The sequence below is a fragment of the Triticum urartu genome, chromosome 2A, assembly GCF_056163025.1.
Source record: "Triticum urartu cultivar PI428250 chromosome 2A, HENAU_Tu73, whole genome shotgun sequence".
Taxonomy (NCBI): domain Eukaryota; kingdom Viridiplantae; phylum Streptophyta; class Magnoliopsida; order Poales; family Poaceae; genus Triticum; species Triticum urartu.
In genome coordinates this window covers 706,569,979-706,589,767 of record NC_141874.1, presented here as the reverse complement: position 1 = coordinate 706,589,767, position 19,789 = coordinate 706,569,979, and the positions used below count along the sequence as shown (strand labels likewise).

The window sequence follows — 19,789 nt, the reverse complement described above, 5'->3', positions numbered from 1 at the left end:
TTAGGCCACTCGCACCACTGTGACATCAAATTTCAAACCCATGCGCTGTTTGAAATTACAATTCAGTTCACACAGTACTAAAACATAAGTGCAGTAAAAATGAGAATACAAAAACTATAAAGGCCTAACTTAGGTTTGTATAGATGAAAATAAAATAAGTACAAGTTTTGAGCAACAACTCCCAGGGCACTGAAAAAATGTTTTGACATACACTAGTGTATAAAGGCTTCAATAGAAAAACAATACTTAAACATCCACACGGAAAAACATCACAGATCCATACGTCACCTAAACAGTGCAAAATGCCATCATCACAACCACAGAGACGTGCAAGTGGGATTTAGCAGATCGTAAGTACAGCTTGACAAGACTAATCAATGCACCAGTAAAAAAACATTTGTCTTGGATGGTTAGTTCTTCCAGGCCACCACCCGCGCCACCCACTGGGCGGTTCCCACGACGAAGTGCAAACGGCGACCCCCACGACCACTACACACACGCCCCCGACGAACCGCCTCCCACACACCACCGTCGGCGCACTGCAAAAAAACCCATTGTCTTCCATCTCTCCCTCGTTCCCACATAGCACCATTGCCGCTTCCATTTCCACTGCACACAAACCTCCAGCGGCTCTCTCCAAAGCCCACAGTCGCCGGAGGAAGGCCATGGCGGAGGAACCGTCCGCCAAGCGTCATCATGCTGAGATGTCGGACAAGAGGAGCAACCTCGTCGACATTAATGTCCCCGGCGAGAAGCGCGAGTACACCAGAACGCTCAAAGGGGTTGAGCTCCATGGCAAGGAGACGCTGGAGATCGTCTGCACCAGCGAACCAGACAAGGCCGACGAGATGATGAGTAGGCTCAGGATGAAGGGCGGCGGCTTGTATCCGAGCTTCATCGAAGTTGATGTGGAGTACACCGAAGAGGGAAAAACTCCACAGATGGCGGCAGTCCTGCAGTTGTGCGTCGAGGAACTCTGCTTGGTGTACCACATCGTAGCAGCCACAAAATGGTAACCCATACTACTGTTCATTCATCTGTTGTACCAGTACTAGTCACTAAAAACTTAATTAAAAATTGTTTCCCAACTAGATGAACTACTATAGTCTATGAAGTGGATACACGATTACATGTTTATCAAGTTAAATGCATTTCTGAAACTGTGAAGTGGATTGTATTAGCATCTGAAAAAAAGTTTATAGCATTCTGAACTTTATGCACCAAATTAATTTCTGAACTTGATGAACTAGCATAGATTCTGATCTTGATGCACTAGTATATTTTATAGAATTGATGTATTAAAAGATCTTTGGTGAAGTGGTATAGGTCCATATCTTGATGCACATGTTTCTCAAACTAATTTTTGAACTTGATATAGAATTAATGCACAAAGATGTATCCAGCACTGGTATAGGTCTTTTATTCAACAAAAAAGAAAACTAAACTTGAATCAAGCAGTGCATCTATCATTGACTCTGGTAAAATGATTCTCTAATTTGGTGAAGCATTTGGTAAAAGCAAAGAAGATAGCAAAAAAGAAAAAATAACACGGTGTAGTTGAATTTAATTTCAGGACTTTGTGTACTAGTTTCTGAACTACATTCATGCATGACTCATAATATATAAGCATCTACCTCATGGATTATCACTTGTAAAACAAAAAAAGCAGAAGAATTAAATCCTCAAAAAAGAAGACTAATCTATAAATGTGTGTCTCCCCCCTTGCAGGCCCAAGTGCCTCAAAGACTTCCTACGGGGGGAGAAATTGTACACATTTGTTGGTTTCAGCATTGAAGGTGACAAGTGGATGTTGCAGGAGTCTGGTTTGGAAATCAACCCCAACAACTTCATCGACATGCAGCGCAAGTGGAAAGATCCAAAGACCAGAAAATATTACGACTCCTTGGCCGATGTTGCAGGCGGCGTCATCCACCCATTCTACGAAGGCATGAAGAAGAAGATGAACAGGGCAGACCACAAACTGTGGGGGAACAGCCTGCTGCCAGACAACCTCATCACGTACGCAGGAATAGATGCGTATGCAACGTACAAGTCATGGAAGACAATCGACAACATCGTGACAGGTTGGGATATTTCAAAAGAGCAGGAGGCTGACCCCTACTACCACTGCAACTTCGCGGATGAAAATGCATGAAAGTCTGCATTTGTTATGTTGAACCAGCTACCTTATGCTGTGTGTGTCCTTAGTATTGTTGTTTCAGATTTGTAGTTTGCTTTCGTTATGTTGAACTAGCTACCTTATGCTATGTGTGTCAGGGTTTGAACAAGTTTTCCTATGTCTATCAAGTACATCGTTTGCTTATGTCGTCCAACAAGTTTGCTAGCTTCCTATTTTGTTCATCCATCATTTGAAGTTGAAGTAGGTTGCAGTTGAAACTTGATGGCTGCCACGCAGCACTAGTCATGGAGAAAAAAAATAACACATGAATATTTTTGCAAAAACAAAAAAAAAGTGGCAGACTAACTAAGGACAAAAGCAAATAGTAGCCTTCGACGCTCAGTACAGCTTAGACATGAACGGTAGTACTATCACACTAAAAAAATCAGTTTTTAGTTTCAGACGAACACTAAAAAGACTAAGTTTCAGCTGAGGACAACATTCAGTACTAAAAAGCATCGTGGTAAAAAGTAGTTAGAAATTCACTAAGTACTGCATCAGGAAAAGCAAAGAAACACCAGTACGTATTTCCTAGTCACTAGCATCCTAGGACTGAAAAGTTCTGGTACAGTTGAACACACGGTACGTTCATTGTACAAATATATAAAAAGGAACGGGAAGCTTCAGTTCGCATTCCTTAAAATAGTGACATACTAAGAATTAACAGTGGTAATACAACTGAAATCTCAGTACAACTTAGTCTATACAGCAAGTGCTAGGATTATACCAAACATTGCCTGGAGAAGAACCACAGCCTAGAAAAAAAGAAGGCCAAAAACTAAATCAAAAAAATATAAGTTCGACAAAAGAGAAAAATCACAAGAAACACAACAGAAGGCATACTAGCATCAAACAACACAAACAATAAATAATTAATCAAAAGTACTAGCACAATTGGAATCCCAGTACAACTAAGTTTATTCGGTAAGTGCTATGCTGATACCAATTAATGCATTGAGAAAGAAATAGTTTTGAACTTAATAGGAATATCTCTTAAACATAGCTAATTTAAACCAGTACTTTAACTCTTACTATGAAGTTCAACTACTAAAGTTCAAGAAGTTCAAAAAGAAATTTGGCACTAAAATTTTGAAAGCCTTACGCTGAATGAGACCTCAAATCAGTACTAACAGAATTATATCATAAGTACAAGAAAACGAGAGTACAGAAACTATAAAGGTCCAAGTTAGGATGGAATCACATAAAAATAAAATAAATCTCACTTTTTGAGCAACAACTCGAAAATACACTTGGAAAAAAAATTGTTTTCACTTCAACTACTATATAAGTCTTCAGTACAAAAAAAACTTAACCAAAACAAATTCCCAATGAAACATTGTGCCACACTTAAAACACAACACAAAATATACTAGTTATTACATAGTACTCGACAAGACATCAAACACTACAAAATAGAGCCTACAATGTTTTCAAGAGATATATCACACAACTATCCAATTCACTATGCAAATGATGACCATTTATCCTATGCATCAGGAGCCAAAGCCTGAACCTCCTTGGGAAGCTCCGTCACCATAAGATGGTTATTACGGTTGAAAACAACTCTATACAGATCCTCAGCGTTCCAATCAACAATGCGTGGCTGCAAAACAATAAAACAAATTATCGAAAATCATGACACATAAAAAAAAGGATGCACAATAAGCCAAAAACAGAAAGTGAAAAGCTCAACAAGAAACCCACGTCATTATCTTGAATGTTCTCAACAATCTTTTCACCATCATAGCATCCCGCATACTTCAGAGTATAATGGCCACATTCATTCGGCCCTTGAAGTGGAACCTTGACAAACGTTGGTTTCTTTGCAAACAGCTCCCAATTGGGCTGCTTGCTCGCATTGTACTGAGCATCACCATACACAGCCTTCATTACTTTGACCAATCTAGAAATCTGTAAAAAAACAAAACAACCCACACAGTTTTAGGTCTCAGAAACAGTAGAAACAAAGATGCAGAAATATTAATCCAGTACAGATAATAAATGTCACTCACAATCTTCTCGCAGTCTTTGTGATAGGTTTTCTTCGAAGGACGGTGGTTCTTTGGATAACATAAAGAGTCAAGGGTGTCAACACTACTTCGGTACCGATTCATGACATATAAGGAATAGTGGCTCACTTTCCTATCCTTTGACTAAACCATAGGCTTGAATAGAGGCATCATGATCTAAAAACAAATGACCAAAAAGAGATGTTAAATATTCAAAGTAAAAACCAGCATCACAACAAACAAATAAAAACCAAAAATAAGCTAGTAGATCTCACAAGGTCGGCACTGAGCAAGTCTTCATTAGCTTTAACATAGCTCTTGAAATCTCTCGCTGCACTCTCCACATTAAACACTTTATTTTCATCCTCGTAAAACGAACAGTCAAGCACAACCTGGAAAAAAGCCAAAATAGAAAATAGATAGCGGGAAAAGAATCAACAAGCAAAGTATTATTAAAAATCATAAAAACAATAGACAGTCTTGTTCAACATAAAGAAACCGATCTGATTGATTACCGTGATGAAATATGGACTCAGCAATATCCTTTTCCCAGATGCAAAATCAGCATTTCTATCGGGATCTTGCTTCCAATCATCAATGAGGAAGTCAATTACATCACCCTCCATCATTTTCCCAGGTGAAAAAACTTCCTAGATGCGATTCCCAGTGAAGTTAGTTACGTTTCCATCAGGCTGAGGTATCATTGAGAATGTATTCCTGCAGCACACACAAGAACAAAAAGAAAGGAGAAGCAAGATAAGGCATTCATAGCAGTTCGAGTTGTATAAAAAGGAACAGTTCAGGCCATATTTATCTAGCAGTTACAAACAACAGAAGAAAAGGAAGAGGAAAAAATAATGATAGATACTCACTCGCCATACTTCTCACGCCATTCATTACTAAGCAACAGATTATACAACCTGCGAGCCTTGTCCAGGTGAGGGAATTTATAAGGGTGAAGCTGCTGCACAGGGGAGCAAAACTTTATAGGAGCTCTGGGCGCACGCTTCGTGCTTACAACATTGCCAGAATCCAAAGCGGGATCTTTCCTAGCACCACCAGCTCTACAAGCCACTATTCCAACAAGGGGAGATAAACCTTTGGCAGCAGCGCTCCTCGTGACTCTTCCAACGCCAGCAATCTTGTCAAACACATCATCATCACTGTCTATCAATTCCACAATGGGATTCTTGGCTGTAGTAGGGCTATCTGCACAAGCAGCCGTAAAACCTCTCAGAGCTCCCAACCGCCCCTTCATAACACCAGATCTTGTCTTTTCGGGAGAACGCCCCTGGCTAAGATCAATAGCTACGCGGTCGAGCTCCAAGAACTGGCTACCAAAGAACCTGTAGTCAGGCTCACCAAGATCCAGCCACTCACCTGAAAAAAAAGAAGACCGCACAAAGCGTAAGTTCAAATACATATTTCATGAAAGTACTAATAGAGAAGTACAAGCTGCAAAAAATTACAAAAGTCCATGCACACGTACAGGGTTCAATGCCAAACAAACCCCGGAAGTCAACATCAAACACACCGCTAGTTGCACAGGTATACAGCAAAGTCTTCCTAATGTCCAAAATGTCTTCATGGCTGTAATCGGCCATTTCAATTACACCATCCTCCCGGCAATAATAGGTCTTGCAGTTTTGTAACATAAAGAATCCACAATCATGCATGTAAAACAAGGAAAAATCAAAAAAATGGTACAACACAAAATCCAAAAAATACAGGAACAACATCCTCCAGCAACAAAAACAACCAGCAAAAATCATTAAAAACGGATACTCACGTGTTTTCCTGCTGAGGCACCCGCACAAACTTGGAAGAGAAACCATCAATATGCGCTGGTGAGAACGGTTTGGCCCTGTCTACACTGGACTCCCTCCAAAGCTTCTTTATATTATCTGTCATATTCCTTAAGAATCTAACTACATCACCCCAGGTTTCATCACGGAGTGAATCAAGACACTCGAAACGATGGAACTTCAAATTCAGAACAACCAAGCACCAATGACCAGATACTTCACTAGGCTTCATGGTAGCCACAAATGACGGAGGATCAAATGTAGGGAAAAGAAGTTGAAAAAAAATCGCAGAGGAAAAATGAATTTACCAAACAATAAAATAAAAGAGGGAAATTGAAATTCATAAGTACAAACAAAAAAAATCAAATAATCATAAAGAAATTATATCCACCGCCCAAAATTGAGGAACAATCATATCAGTTCAATTCCCTTGCAACAATAAGTACAGCTTTAATAAAAGAAGCACAGATCAAGTTCATTCCCCACACCTCCCAAATCTGCAAAGAAAACATGACAGTTCTAGTTAATGAGTACAAAAAGTCCAAGTTCACCTACTTGGTCAAAACCATCAGCACCTGATCTTGTGAACCAATTTAGCACATTGGAATCAATATTTCCATCATGGATCTTGGTCTGTTGTACAAAAAGAACAACAATAGTTAGAAAATTGGCAAAACAAGTTATCATCCTATTTACAAAAAAGCAAAATACTGACCGTCACCCATCTGGGAACTATCAACTTGTCAGTGTCTCGGTACTTCTGACGTAGAGAAAATAAAACAACATCAGCACTGTCTGAGTTGAGCGTGCCAGTGGGGACAAACGCTTTAGCAATAGAACCAACACTGGCATCACATTCTTTATTTTGAAACATCGGCTTGTGACTAGAAAAACACAAAAGATTACATGAATTAAAACTACTGCAACACCAACAATAATCAAACTAGAGAAAGAAAAAGAGACAAAAAATGGTACGGGCAAAATCCCAAACTAACCATTTCGTACGATTCGTGCGCAACCTCGTAACAGCGAAGAAAAATGTATCAACCTTAACAACATTACCACTTTCTGCTTGCAGAAAATGATGAAAAATAATAAGTTCAACAACTACAAGAGAACATGTCCAAAATGCCAAAATTGAGAAGTACACCCCATTTACAAGTCCTTACCTGGACTATCAGGGTTTGACGACGACGGTAGTTCCTGTGATGAGACCATTATGCCTCCAGTTTCAGGGTTTGACGACGGGACATCTTGAGAGGACACCAATATTGATGCGCTTTCAGGGTCTGTAGAAAGAAAATCCTGGGACGACAAGAGCGCCTCCTGCGTCAAGGGGTCAGAAGAAATTGACAGAAGTAAATCATCATCCTCGGATGGCACCTCCTCCACGCTAGAAGCATATTGCAATGCATGACTGTAATCAAGACCTCCAGGCGGGAAATTCTCTGGCGGAAAATCTTCACAACCAGAAACATTTTCATTCCCAACAATACCAACACCAGGCGATTTGGCTTCAAGTATGCTGGCAGCACCAGCATCCTCATCAGCAACTTTGGTACCAACATTGCACCCACTACTCAATGGAACATCATGAGCATCATCTCCACCACTAAGGACAACCTCACGCTCAACAATAGTAATCTGATGAAAATAAAAATTCAGAAAAAGTAAATAATATGAACAAAACTAACAATAAAAAATAAGCTACCAATAGGTGCACAGAAAAATAAACCTTGAAAGCATTCACGACAACATCATCGAACTTGCTGCTAATAACATTCAAAGCGACATCACCAACAGACAAACAAGGCTCATCGCCAACAATAGGACCCTGATTCAAATGTAATGAGACAAAAAAACAATGCTATTATGAGCAACAATAATTGGTGTGGGATAGAAAAATGAACAAGCAAGACACATTGATGCGCATGAAATTTTAAGAAAATATTAATAAACACAATGAAAATAAAAATAACCTTGCACTTATCAGTGGATAGATCATTAACTCCACCGTCAACAGCAGCCTCAACATTATGACTGGTCTCCTGCATGAAAAGAAAAATTAATAAATAGATGTAGATCAGGAAGTTCAACTACAATACTGACAGCAGAACAATATAGTAAAAACATACAAACAATGAGGACTGACTCACATCAACAACAGGGTGCTGCGAGCCAACATCGTTCGTATGCTGATCAGAAACATTAGCCTCAGTACCATCATCAGCCCTGCTGTCGGTGCCAGCAGCCTCATCGTGATCAATCTGCGTGAAAGAAAATTATTAATAAATAGATGAACATGAGGAAGTTCAACTACAACACTGACATCAGGACAACAACATAAAAATTGCAAAACACCAAGGACTGACTCACATCAACATCAGGACGCTCAAAGCCAACATCATTCGTTTCGTGGTCAAAAACATTAGCCTCAGTACCATCACCAGCCCTGCTGTCGGTGGCAGCAGCCTCATCCTGCTCAAACTGCTTGATAACAACATTTGCACTTTCTTCATATGGCTTGCAGCGAGAGTTTTGCATAGTTCTGAAACGCTTCATGTTGTTGAACAGGCGAACCGAGCTCTGAACTAGATTAGCGGCACCGTCGCGCATATCACCGATTAAAATTCTCACCATCTCAATGTAGTCAACAGATTCCTCAGCGTTAAATTGATGACCTTCAGGAAGGATACCATTGATACAGCTCAAACGCTCAACTGTCGTTGGGACCTTTTGCAGCTCAGAACACACATTTCTTAAGATATGCTCAGCGCGCTCCAATGCTGAAACATCAACATCAATACCAAAACCCTGCCTTTGTGAAGCACTAGCATTACTAGGGCCAGGGGGCATAACCAGCACCCTCAACACCACGGCCATCCCTCAACTCATCGGGCAGAGATGAAAACTTCGGAACCTGAGACGACGGCATCTCCAGGACTGGCCGTTTATACACTCGAAAAAAACAACCTCCTCTTGAGTTTTCCACTACAAACAAAAGGAAAAAATAGTTAATCAATCAACGCAACACATAGGGAAAAATAAATCATGATATTAACAGATTTAAAATCAACACCACTAATAAAACTTTAACTGTCATTGCCAATTTGTTAGTATTTACCAACAGGCCAGTTGAACAAAGTTATTCAGTTGAACCAAACACGAAACAACAGTACTAAAAATCCATACCTAAACCATACAAAATATAAACAGACAATTCTACAGTACACATGTCCACTACAGCAAAAAATAGCTATACCTAAAAATAAAAAAAGGTCTGCAAGAGACAAAACAAACAAAACTCACCGGAAGCTTCCCAAACACCCAAGTCTTTGGATCTGCATTGCCTTTTTTTATCAAATCTACATCAACCAGATCAGAAAGCTTGGCAGGATCCATGTAACATATGCGGGGGACTCGCATGTCAGGCTCCACAGTTTTGCCACGGATAAGGCAGTCAAGGTACATTAGTATAGGCCCTATGGCACAGCCTGTGATTGCCTTCCCCATGGTATGACCACTTTGGTACTTGGCAATAGCCCTTCTAAGCTCATCAACCATCAGCTGGCAATAATCCATATTAGCCATGTCCTCAAAGACGAGACCCTCAAACATTGCTGCCTCTCTGGAAACACGCGGGGCAGATCCAGGCAACACAACCTTCATAAACACAATAATGGAGAACATTTTCAGAGCAAGGTCATCTTTGCTAGGATCCTTGACGAGCACCTTGAGCTTATTCCTCAAATCCTTTGTCTTGATATCTTTGTCCCTGCTAATGTCAAGCTCCGATCTTAACTTCATCAGAGCATCATCATATCCGTCCTCTGACGGCCTTGGCGCAGAACGACCACCACGAGGGAAACCAAATAATTGCTGTATACCATCGCTAGTGATGCGAAGCTTCTTATTAGCCTCACCCATGTCAAGAGTCATTGTATCACAATCTATCCTCCGGTACAAAACTCCCATCAGAGGGCGGGAAATGTTAGACTTCACCCTCCATGTGAAGATAGAACCAAAACCAGATGCATGAACCCTAGCCACATGCCGACTCTCGAGCAATTTAGCACAATCTTCAACCTCTCTCAACGAACATCGCACAGTTAAGTTCAATTTCCGTTGGTCACCTTCATCCAAGGCAACTTTTCCGGCATTGCCTCCCACCGGCTTGACCGGACTCATGATGCTAACAGGCTGTAAATGAAAACAAAAAAGCCACACCTTAAAAAATGAATATAGAAAACAACAAAAGCATATGAATGCAAGTAAAAAGAAAAAGAAAAGATTGCACAAGTTCAACTATTAAAACAACATCAGTACCACCCCTCAATTGATGCAAACAATGATCAGCCTAACCTGGCTGCAATACCAGCCGAAACACAATTAAATCATTGCAAGTACAACTAGTAAGTCACATGCAGTACAAAACACAAACCACTGCAAACAATGAATATAGAAAACAAAACAAGCATACGAATGTAAGTAAAAAAAAGATTGCACAAGTTCAACTATTAAAACAACATCAGTACCACCCTTCAATTAATCAATACAATGACAAGCCTCACCTGGCCAGCATACCACCCCAAACACAAATTAAATCATTACAATTACAATTAGTAAGTCACATGCACAACAAAACACATACCACTGCAAACAATGAATATAGAAAACAAAACAACCATATGAAGGCAAGTAAAACAAAGAAAAGTTTGCACAAGTTCAACTATTAAAACAACATAAGTACCACAATCAAAATAGATGCAAAACAATGACCAGCCTCACCTGGCCGGCATACCAGCCCAAACACAATTAAATCATTGCAAGTACAACTAGCAAGACACATGCAGTACAAAACACATACCACTGCAAATTCATCTTCTGAATCAACTTCAATATCATCTTCTTCAGATGCAGAATCTTCAACTTCAACACAAGCACGCTTCTTCACACCTTTGTTCACTTTTGCAGGATGAACTTTATGCTTCTTATTTTCTTTCAACAAAGACCGCTCTTGAAGAGGAGACGAAGAAGGCTTCTTATTTGTCAAACCTCGTGGACTCCGACGAACAGAGGAGCCACCAAGTTTGCTTGGACCAATTTTCACAGCAAAACTATCCGCATCAGCTTTGCTATTACCAGGTTGGGAAACAGCTTTCACACGTGGACTACGCCTCTGTGTGCCATCAGGATTTTGATCTGACATCTTCCTCTTCAAAACACCTTTCTTCTCCTTAACTCCATCACGATCAAACACTTGCGTCAAACGAGTTTGCATCAAGTTTGTCTTCATAGGCATGTCACTTCCATGAGATCCGACATGAACAGTTGAAAAACCCGCATCACCACCTTTGTCGCCTACACATTTAGGAGCTTGAGCAACATCAACATCACTTTCTGGCACACAGGCAGCCTTTTGACGCTGTTCCAATTCCTTTCTCTTTTGGAATTCATACTTCTTCTTTCTTATCCTTTCATCCTTGAGCTGTAACTACATAGGAACATCCTCAGCTTGGGTAACAGGCTCAGTGCCATCAACACTTTGAGACTGAGTAACAGACAACTGCAAGCTGCCATCACCATCATCAACGTTAAGTGAATACATTCCATCATTAATATCTTTAACAACATCAGCAATGTCCTCTAGAACACCATGGCTGTCATTAACTACATAAACCAATAACATAACCACGCACATAAAAAATTAAAACACAATTAACATTGCAGACACAAAAAGATAAATAAAGCGCATTGCATCAGACACAAAACAAAACGGAACAACTGATGTAACTAAGCATATATATGTATTAAAGGCTGATAAAAATAGAGCAAATATAAGGGAAACACCAGCAACATTCGCAAGTTCTTCTAGAGGATTTGGTGTCTCAAAAATAACATTCACAAGATCATGAAAGCATTCTGATTTGTCAGAATCAGGAGGCACCGGCACTCCAACATCTGCAACAACATCATAATTAGCAAAAAAAAGTACAAGAACAATCAATCAGTTCAACTATGTGAACACTACAAGTTCACCGAATAAAACAAATATGAAACCACCACTTGTAGAACAAACTTCAGAAAACGCAACTCTTTCAACACCATACTAGTTCTTCATTGACTACTACAACCTATTCAAATTCCAGGACAACAGTTCAAAATACACATGGTGATAAGTACTACATCCTGTCTGCACGTTGCATCAACTGCCAAAACCATACACGCCATACAATCCAGGACAAAATTAACACATATCAAAATACATACAACTTATAAAGTCGATAAGACAACAACTGTACAACATAAAAACTAGATCTATTAAAACATCATCCAAAATACAGGGAAAATCACCTGCATTCAATTTTTCCGGACTGGATGATGTACCCATTGAGATCTACAGTCCTAAAATCGGCCGAACCAGATCTGCAAGACACATGAACAAAAATTAGGGATTTGAACTATTTCAGAAACGAAGCACGCCACACAAAAGCAAAACTCTTACCAGCAAACACAAAATCCGCCACGCAATCCAGTATCACTGCCGCCAAACGCTCGTTCAACAGCAAAGGAACCCTAGCGAGTGCAGCCTGGGACAGCAAAGAGAGCAAGAGATTAGAAATAGAGAGAAAATCTGAACATAAGAGGACGCAAGCAAAGTCAATGGCAGAGCAAAAAGAACAAAAAAGAGCACCCGGACCTCCACCCCTGGGGTTGATCCCTCCGGCCGACGCTCCCGCAGCGAAACAGGAGTAACAACTCCCGCTCCGAGAAGAGAAGAAGAGGGGAACGAAGAGGGAATCGATTTGGGGATGGGAGAGGAGCGGAACGGGAAAGATAGGAGGTTAAAAGGTGAGTGGGAGGGTTGAAAGATGACTGGGAGAAAACGGACGCCTAAAGCCCACAACCGTGGCGAAGCCCACTATCTCTAGCCAGTTACAAAAGATAATACCAAAAATCAAATACAAATAAAAATAATAATATAGATGGTGAAAACAAACGGCTAAAGTACAAATAATAACTCACAACAGTACAAAAAATTTTATCAAAAAATTACAAATGAAAAAACAATTCATAATGGTGATGTTTTTCCCCTAAAAATAAAGATAAGATAATGGGGTAAGTCATGTTACGGACTCGCCTCCGCATGCGACGCCGCGGCACGCCGCGTCGTCGCCTGCTACGGCTCGTTCCTGGCTCGGCCTCGCTGGGATGGGGGAGGGGGGTCCCGACCCCCTCCCCCCCGGCTCGGCCTCGCGCTAACGCGGCAGTGCGCTCGTTTGACAGGCGCAGTGCGGTTATTCTGTTTCCCCCCACCCCACCCCACGCACCCACACCCCTAAGATAGATAATGGGGCAAAGTCCATACAAGGAAGATGTGTCAGTACAACTATGCCCCTCGGTACGGTTCGGTGCGGGGGCAAGTCATGCCACAATACTATATTCAAACAAACAAAAAAAGAAAAAATTGACAGCACAAGGACAAAAAAGTACCAGTCCAAGTCACTGGTGTAGTCAAGTACTAGATCCAAAAAAAAGTGCCGCGTCGTCGCCTGCTACGGCTCGTTCCTGGCTCGGCCTCGCCGGGATGGGGGAGGGGGGTCCCGACCCCCCTTCCCCCCCGGCTCGGCCTCGCGCTAACGCGGCAGTGCGCTCGTTTGACACGCGCAGTGCGGTTATTCTGTTTCCCCCACCCCACCCCACGCACCCACACCCCTAAGATGGATAATGGGGCAAAGTCCATACAAGGAAGATGTGTCAGTACAACTATGCCCCTCGGTACGGTTCGGTGCGGGGGCAAGTCATGCCACAGTACTATATTCAAACAAACAAACAAAAAGAAAAACAAAAAATTGACAGCACAAGGACAAAAAAGTAGTAGTCCAAGTTACTGGTGTAGTCAAGTACTAGATCCAAAAAAACAAAAAAAAATGATCGCCCAAGGACAGGTGCAGGCCCTGACAATGCTAGATACTTGAACTCGAGCCCGTGGGCGAATCCCTAGTAATCCGCATACCCGCAGGGCCTGCCGTCCAGGGCCCACAGGTCAAGAGAGAGAGAGAGCGAGCGCCGTGTATAAGCGCTCAGGTAAGTGTTCAGAGGAGTTCGACTGGTGAGCGTCGGCTGCGCTTATAAACAAGTCTAGAGCCCCCTCGACTAGCGAGGTGGGACTAAACACATAGCTCACGCGCACGCCGTGCTGCATAGCCGCGCGAGAGAAGCTATCCGGCCCGAATACAACGACCCAGGCCGATGGCCCAACAAAGTACTTCGCCCCATTACAAAAATCAAGTAGATCAGGCACGACAAAAAATAAAAAATAAAAATAATTTAAAAAAACTCACAAGAAAAATCAGTTAATAAACAAAAATATTGTGAAAAAGTTCAAACACATCTTAATGGTAAGAAGTAAAATATATATATATAAGACTGTAAATAAAAATTTCAGAAACGAATTTACAAAAAAGTTCAACTACTGCAATTCATAAGGTTCAAGTACAAAAATAAAAAGAAAGTACTGTGCAGTGAAGATTAAATTTTTTTATTTTATAAAATACCAAAACTATCATTATTCATCTATAAAAAAGAAAAAACGTGCTGCAAAATTCATGTAAAAAAGTAAGAAAAAAATATTATACAACAAACAAATTTGATTGGTAATTGACACCCTAAAATAGATCAGTACTATCATTAACAGAATGTAAGTTCAGCAAACTCAATAACAAAAAAGGGTTCTAAAAAAATCATCAACGTATAGCACCGTCTCCGAGTTATGAACATGAAAAATATACCAGCCAAAACAAAGGATGCCCATCAGTTCAACTATAGAAAATGTTCCAGTACTAATATAAAGAATGTATAAATAAAACACTTATAATTGAGCAGAATAATAGGAAAAACATTACATAACTAGTTCCATGCCATTCTGATCAAACCATACAATTCAACCATCTCACATGCAAATGTTTTAAAAGAAAAAATACTGCAACATAATCAACCATACACAAATCTCAAAGCTGGCGTCATTTGCCACATTTAAACCTACAGCACATAAATTCTGAACGTCAGAGAGTCGTCTTCTCTCAAGAACATAACCATAAACACATCACCATCCTCAAATCCAGACTCAGCCGCAAACTCCTTCCACCCAGTACTTAGGTTGATGCAACCATCAAAGTCGATGTGGTAGGCAACATCCATCAACTGATACCCATTCTTGTCTGAAGTCTCCATCTTCAGAACACCGGAACTAGGAGCAACAATCCTGATCCTGGGTGACATTTTCTGCAAATGGACATGGGAGTACAAAACAAAATGAACACATGACATAACTGAATTTTTACACAGATATAGGAACGATTTGCATAACAAACTAAAATGGAAAAAATCTGAACCAAAATAATAACACAAAACTAATTAGACATGTGAACTGACTAAACTGAAAAATATACATATCAATACACCTACAGTAAAAACATCCATTCATAAAATAGATCAGGGATTATACAAAAAATGGTTTAAATACTGTTAAGTAATGAACAAATACACATAGAAATCCCTACTGTTAAAATCCAACAAAACCAAATTAAAAAAAATATAGACAAGCTATTCATAAGACAAAACTGCAGATCCAGTCCATGGGTTTCGAACAGAAACCAACAAGAAAGTAGAAACCAAAACGAATAGAAACACATACCCATGATTCCTTCAAGTCACCATCCGTCAGGCGACAAACATAGGGTGTACTAAACCCATGGTTGCCGTACAGCAAACAAGAAAGTTGCCCACGCCGCTGAGTCTGAGTGAGCTCGAAACCAGACTCGTACACACAGCCGTCAGCTATGCGCGCCATCTTTACCAGGCATCCGCATGAACAATCCTCCATCGAACACACAGGAACAGAGAAAAAGGCAATGAAGAGAAGAGAGAGGAACCTAGATCTGATTCTGGAAGAATGAATAAAAGGGAGGGGGAGACTTGGCCACACACCACACATAGATGGATAACGTTTATAGTCAGGGACACTCGCAGATTATAAAAATAATAAATAGGCAGATGGGCAGCCAGCTGGTAGGAAATAGTTATTACACAAGCCATCCAACATTTGACCGCAAATCAGTTCAACTTCAGAAAACCAAGCAGTTCAAAGGTGCACATGTCGAACATATGCAGACAAAACAACACATTCAGAGACAAAAACAAAGTTGAATTCATTTAGTCATTCGAACATCTGCTCCCTCACAACAAAAATCTTAAAAACATAATATTCACTACTTCAGTCATAACGATCAAAGAAACGACGCCATTTTGCCCTGGTGGATGGATGTGGAGCCGTGGCTGCTCTCGCCCTAGCCCAACTAATGATCTGAATATGGTTCCTTCCCCTGCCCTCTAGGAAAAGAAGCTCCAATTCATTCGAGTTGCAAGTATACATCACCTCACATGCAAGTCGTCTATTGAACTCTGCCTCCAGTTCCTCCTCGGCAGCACGTCGTGCCATCTGCCTGTGCCTGCGCCTCCTCCTCCTCTGCTCCGCTACTGCAGCCCTAACATCTATGGCGTCCCCCTCCTCCTCTGTAACCTCTCCCAGCTCAGGATCCATCTCCCTTTTCTTTGGTTGCAGCTCGTAGAATGAAACTGACAGAGGGCTCGGGCTTTATAATCAAAGTGCAGAGCCATCGGTGCGGCTTCCATGTCAACACACAATAACAAAACTTTGACACGGCAGCAGTCCAGCTACACATACGGGTATCAATTCAAAACAACACTGAAAAACACGCAACTTAATTACACAGTTTGACCAGATTACCCGAAATCGCAGCTTACAGTCAGCCGCCATACACAACCTCCGCCAACGACAGAACAACATGGGAATCCGGGGTAGAAACAACTCAAAAAAGCAAAATTGACAACCCAAATCTTTTCATACAGTCCTTATATCTCTCCCCGCAACACCAATTCGAAAGTAAAACAACAGAAAAAGAAGAACAGATTTCCATGGCGGGCGTGGAAAACGACCAAGAACACAAAAACTTGTAATCATAAATTACAGATGAAAAAAATCTCAAAAAACTATAACATACCGATAATTCTCACATCAAAAACGACAAACACGATGTAATTGAGGCCCACGAACACCACAGTAAACACTGACGCCCAAAATCACGTCCGCCGCCAAAATGCCCACGCCGTCACCTCCGGTGACTACAGATCGCAAAACTCATCCAGCTGAGCGCGTGGACGTGCGGAACCCCTTACATGTCTCCTCTAGCAACAAATGGCCCGCAGCATCGCGCCGGGGAATGACTGGAAGCTCCATGTTGCATCCCCTGTTTCCGTCCATCGTGCACGCAGGAAGATCAGTTCTTGTTGAAAAACACGTCAGTCCAAACTGTGAACCACGTCAGTTCAAAAAGCGTAACAGAATAGCCCAGATGTGTATATATATATCTTAATTAAGAAAAAATGAAGTAAAAAAAGAAAGTAAAACTCACGCATGCATGCGCTAGCTGACTACAAGACACACGTGCGCGTGCAGGGCCAGGCTCATGTCCGTGGGCACGTGAGGCTTTTATAGACTAGACCCAGAATGCTCTCGCTTAATGCGAGATGCATCCACGCTCGGTGCATTCTCGCCTTACCGGGCTGGCCAATTAGAGTGGTTTGTGAAAGTTCTAAAGGTTGCATCAACTGTGTTTAGAACCTTTCATGTGTTTCTTTATCGTTTTATTTGTTTGTTTTTCTGTGCCTTTTTGTTGGGTTTCATCGGTTTCCTTTCAGTTTTCAATTTATTTATTTTTTCTTTCATTTTTAAATTCGTGTGAACTATTTAAAAATTCCATTGAACATTTTTTGCTATACATGAAAATTTTCATATAAACGTAGAAATGTTGTCAAATACACATTGAACATTTTTTCAAAGTACACACTGAGCATTTGTCACAAACACTTTTTTTCTAAATATTATGAACATTTTTTTATAACTCACATGGACATTCTTTAAAAGCATGTGAATATTCGTTAAGTTTTAGAACATTTTTTAAATGTCTTGCACCTTTTTAAACATAGTACAGACGTAGACGCTCATACATATGCACACACCCACCCTTATGAACGCACGCACACACCCTATCACTATGAGCACCTTTGAGAGACTGAGTTGGCATATCATCTTGAGATTGATGAAGTCATCACAAATGCCTCTGTAATCAATGGAAATGTCTCCTCCCACTAAACGCACATTGTCGGAAGGCCTGGAATAAATCCAGGAAAGTGCAAGCACCGTGTCAAGTCTAGGACTCGAACTTTGATGGGCTAAGGATATCAATGTCCTCCTAATCATCCAACCATAGGTTGGTTTGTTGTCTTAAACCTTTTTAAATGATATGAAATATGTTTTTAATTAAGCAAACACTTTTTCCACGTGACACATGTGGTAAGCAATCCAAACAATTCAAAAAAGAAAATTTAAAAATTAAGCAAACATTTTTTACATTTTACTTTAAAAAAACTATGTCTCAAACATATTTATGAAAATGCTTGTCATTTCTTAAAATGTCATGAAAACATTTTTTACATTTTATAAACTTTTTATTAAATTACACATTTTTTACTCTATATACTATTTTAAATATTTTTACTTACATATTTTCTGGAAAGCTTTAACAATATTTAAAGAGAAAATGTTTTGAGTGGTACACACATTTTTTAAAAATACGTGATTTTTTAACACTGCATGAATATTTTTTAAATATGTGATGAACATTGTTTTGAAAATTAAGTACATTATTTTTTTAGTGCATGTATTAACAGTATTTTATATATAAGAAAACCTAAAGAAAAGAATAAAAATGGAACACACATGCTTAACAAACACATACGATCTTATTGTGCCGGCGTAGCGAGATACAGACACGCCCCTTGCTAGATTCACGCCTCCTTTTTTTAGGGAAGAGATTCACACCACCTTAGTGCAACCATATCCCACTTTAACTTTTTTTAGGTGAACTAGGGAATTTATTCAACATGCACAATGTGTGGAATTCAAATGATGTTCGGAACACTCCCTAGCCACAAATGTCTACCAACTGCAAGGGAAGTTGCAGCTTTAGCTAGCATGTGTGCTTCAAAATTTGCTTCACACGGCTCGAAAAGAAACTGAACATGCTCAAACTCCCGTCTGAGATGATGGATCTCATTCAGAATTGGCGCATAAACTGAAGTTGTACCTTTGCTGATACTAGTGACAACCTCCACACAATCCGTCCCGATCATAGGGTCTGTCAACGCTAACACTTCTAGGCTTCTAGGCTCGCAAGGTCTGTCAACCCGTCGAAGGTGACAACTGAAGCGTCTAGAAACTGCCCTGTATTATCTCTGCAAATTGCCACCGCTGCACCTAACTTTCCATTGCGTGATAGCCCTCCATCAACATTGATTTTCGCGCTATTTCCTTCCGGAGCAATCCAACTACTCTTCCTCTTGCGCTGAACTGGTGGAGCCGAAAGCCTAATAGGCCGGGCTGCCGCAATATTCTGGTCCTGCAGATATCTTATGATGAAGCTCATGGTGGTCAGCGGACTTTGGAACTCATTACCATGGATGGCACGTCTCCTCGCCCACCATATTGCCAGAGGGTAACCAGGACTCGAGCTAGATCATGTTGATTCGTAGTTTCCAACAACCAGTAGAGCCATAGGCGAGCATATTCAGCTTGGTTTGATATTATGTGCTCCAAAATCTCTTCGTCTCCAAGTGCCCAAACACACCTGGCCATGCTACATTCAAACAAAGAA

At 40.6% G+C, this 19,789-nt stretch overlaps 1 protein-coding gene across 1 annotated transcript; it reads left to right on the top strand.

Annotated features, from left to right (window-relative positions):
• The first annotated feature begins 665 nt into the window (after window positions 1–665).
• Window positions 666–2,155, top strand: LOC147986998 (uncharacterized). Its single transcript, XM_087542227.1, has 2 exons — window positions 666–1,012; window positions 1,729–2,155. The coding sequence occupies exons 1-2, from the start codon at window positions 666–668 to the stop codon at window positions 2,153–2,155; spliced, it is 774 nt and encodes a 257-aa protein (XP_087398353.1).
• The last annotated feature ends 17,634 nt before the right edge of the window (window positions 2,156–19,789 follow it).

What these genes read in the sequence shown, in the direction of transcription:
- LOC147986998 (XM_087542227.1), top strand. Translation starts at nt 666, where the DNA reads ATGGCGGAGGAACCGTCCGCCAAGCGTCATCATGCTGAGATGTCGGAC. An exon ending in ATCGTAGCAGCCACAAAATG is followed by an intron (nt 1,013 to 1,728) that starts GTAACCCATACT and finishes CCCCCCTTGCAG; the next exon opens with GCCCAAGTGCCTCAAAGACT.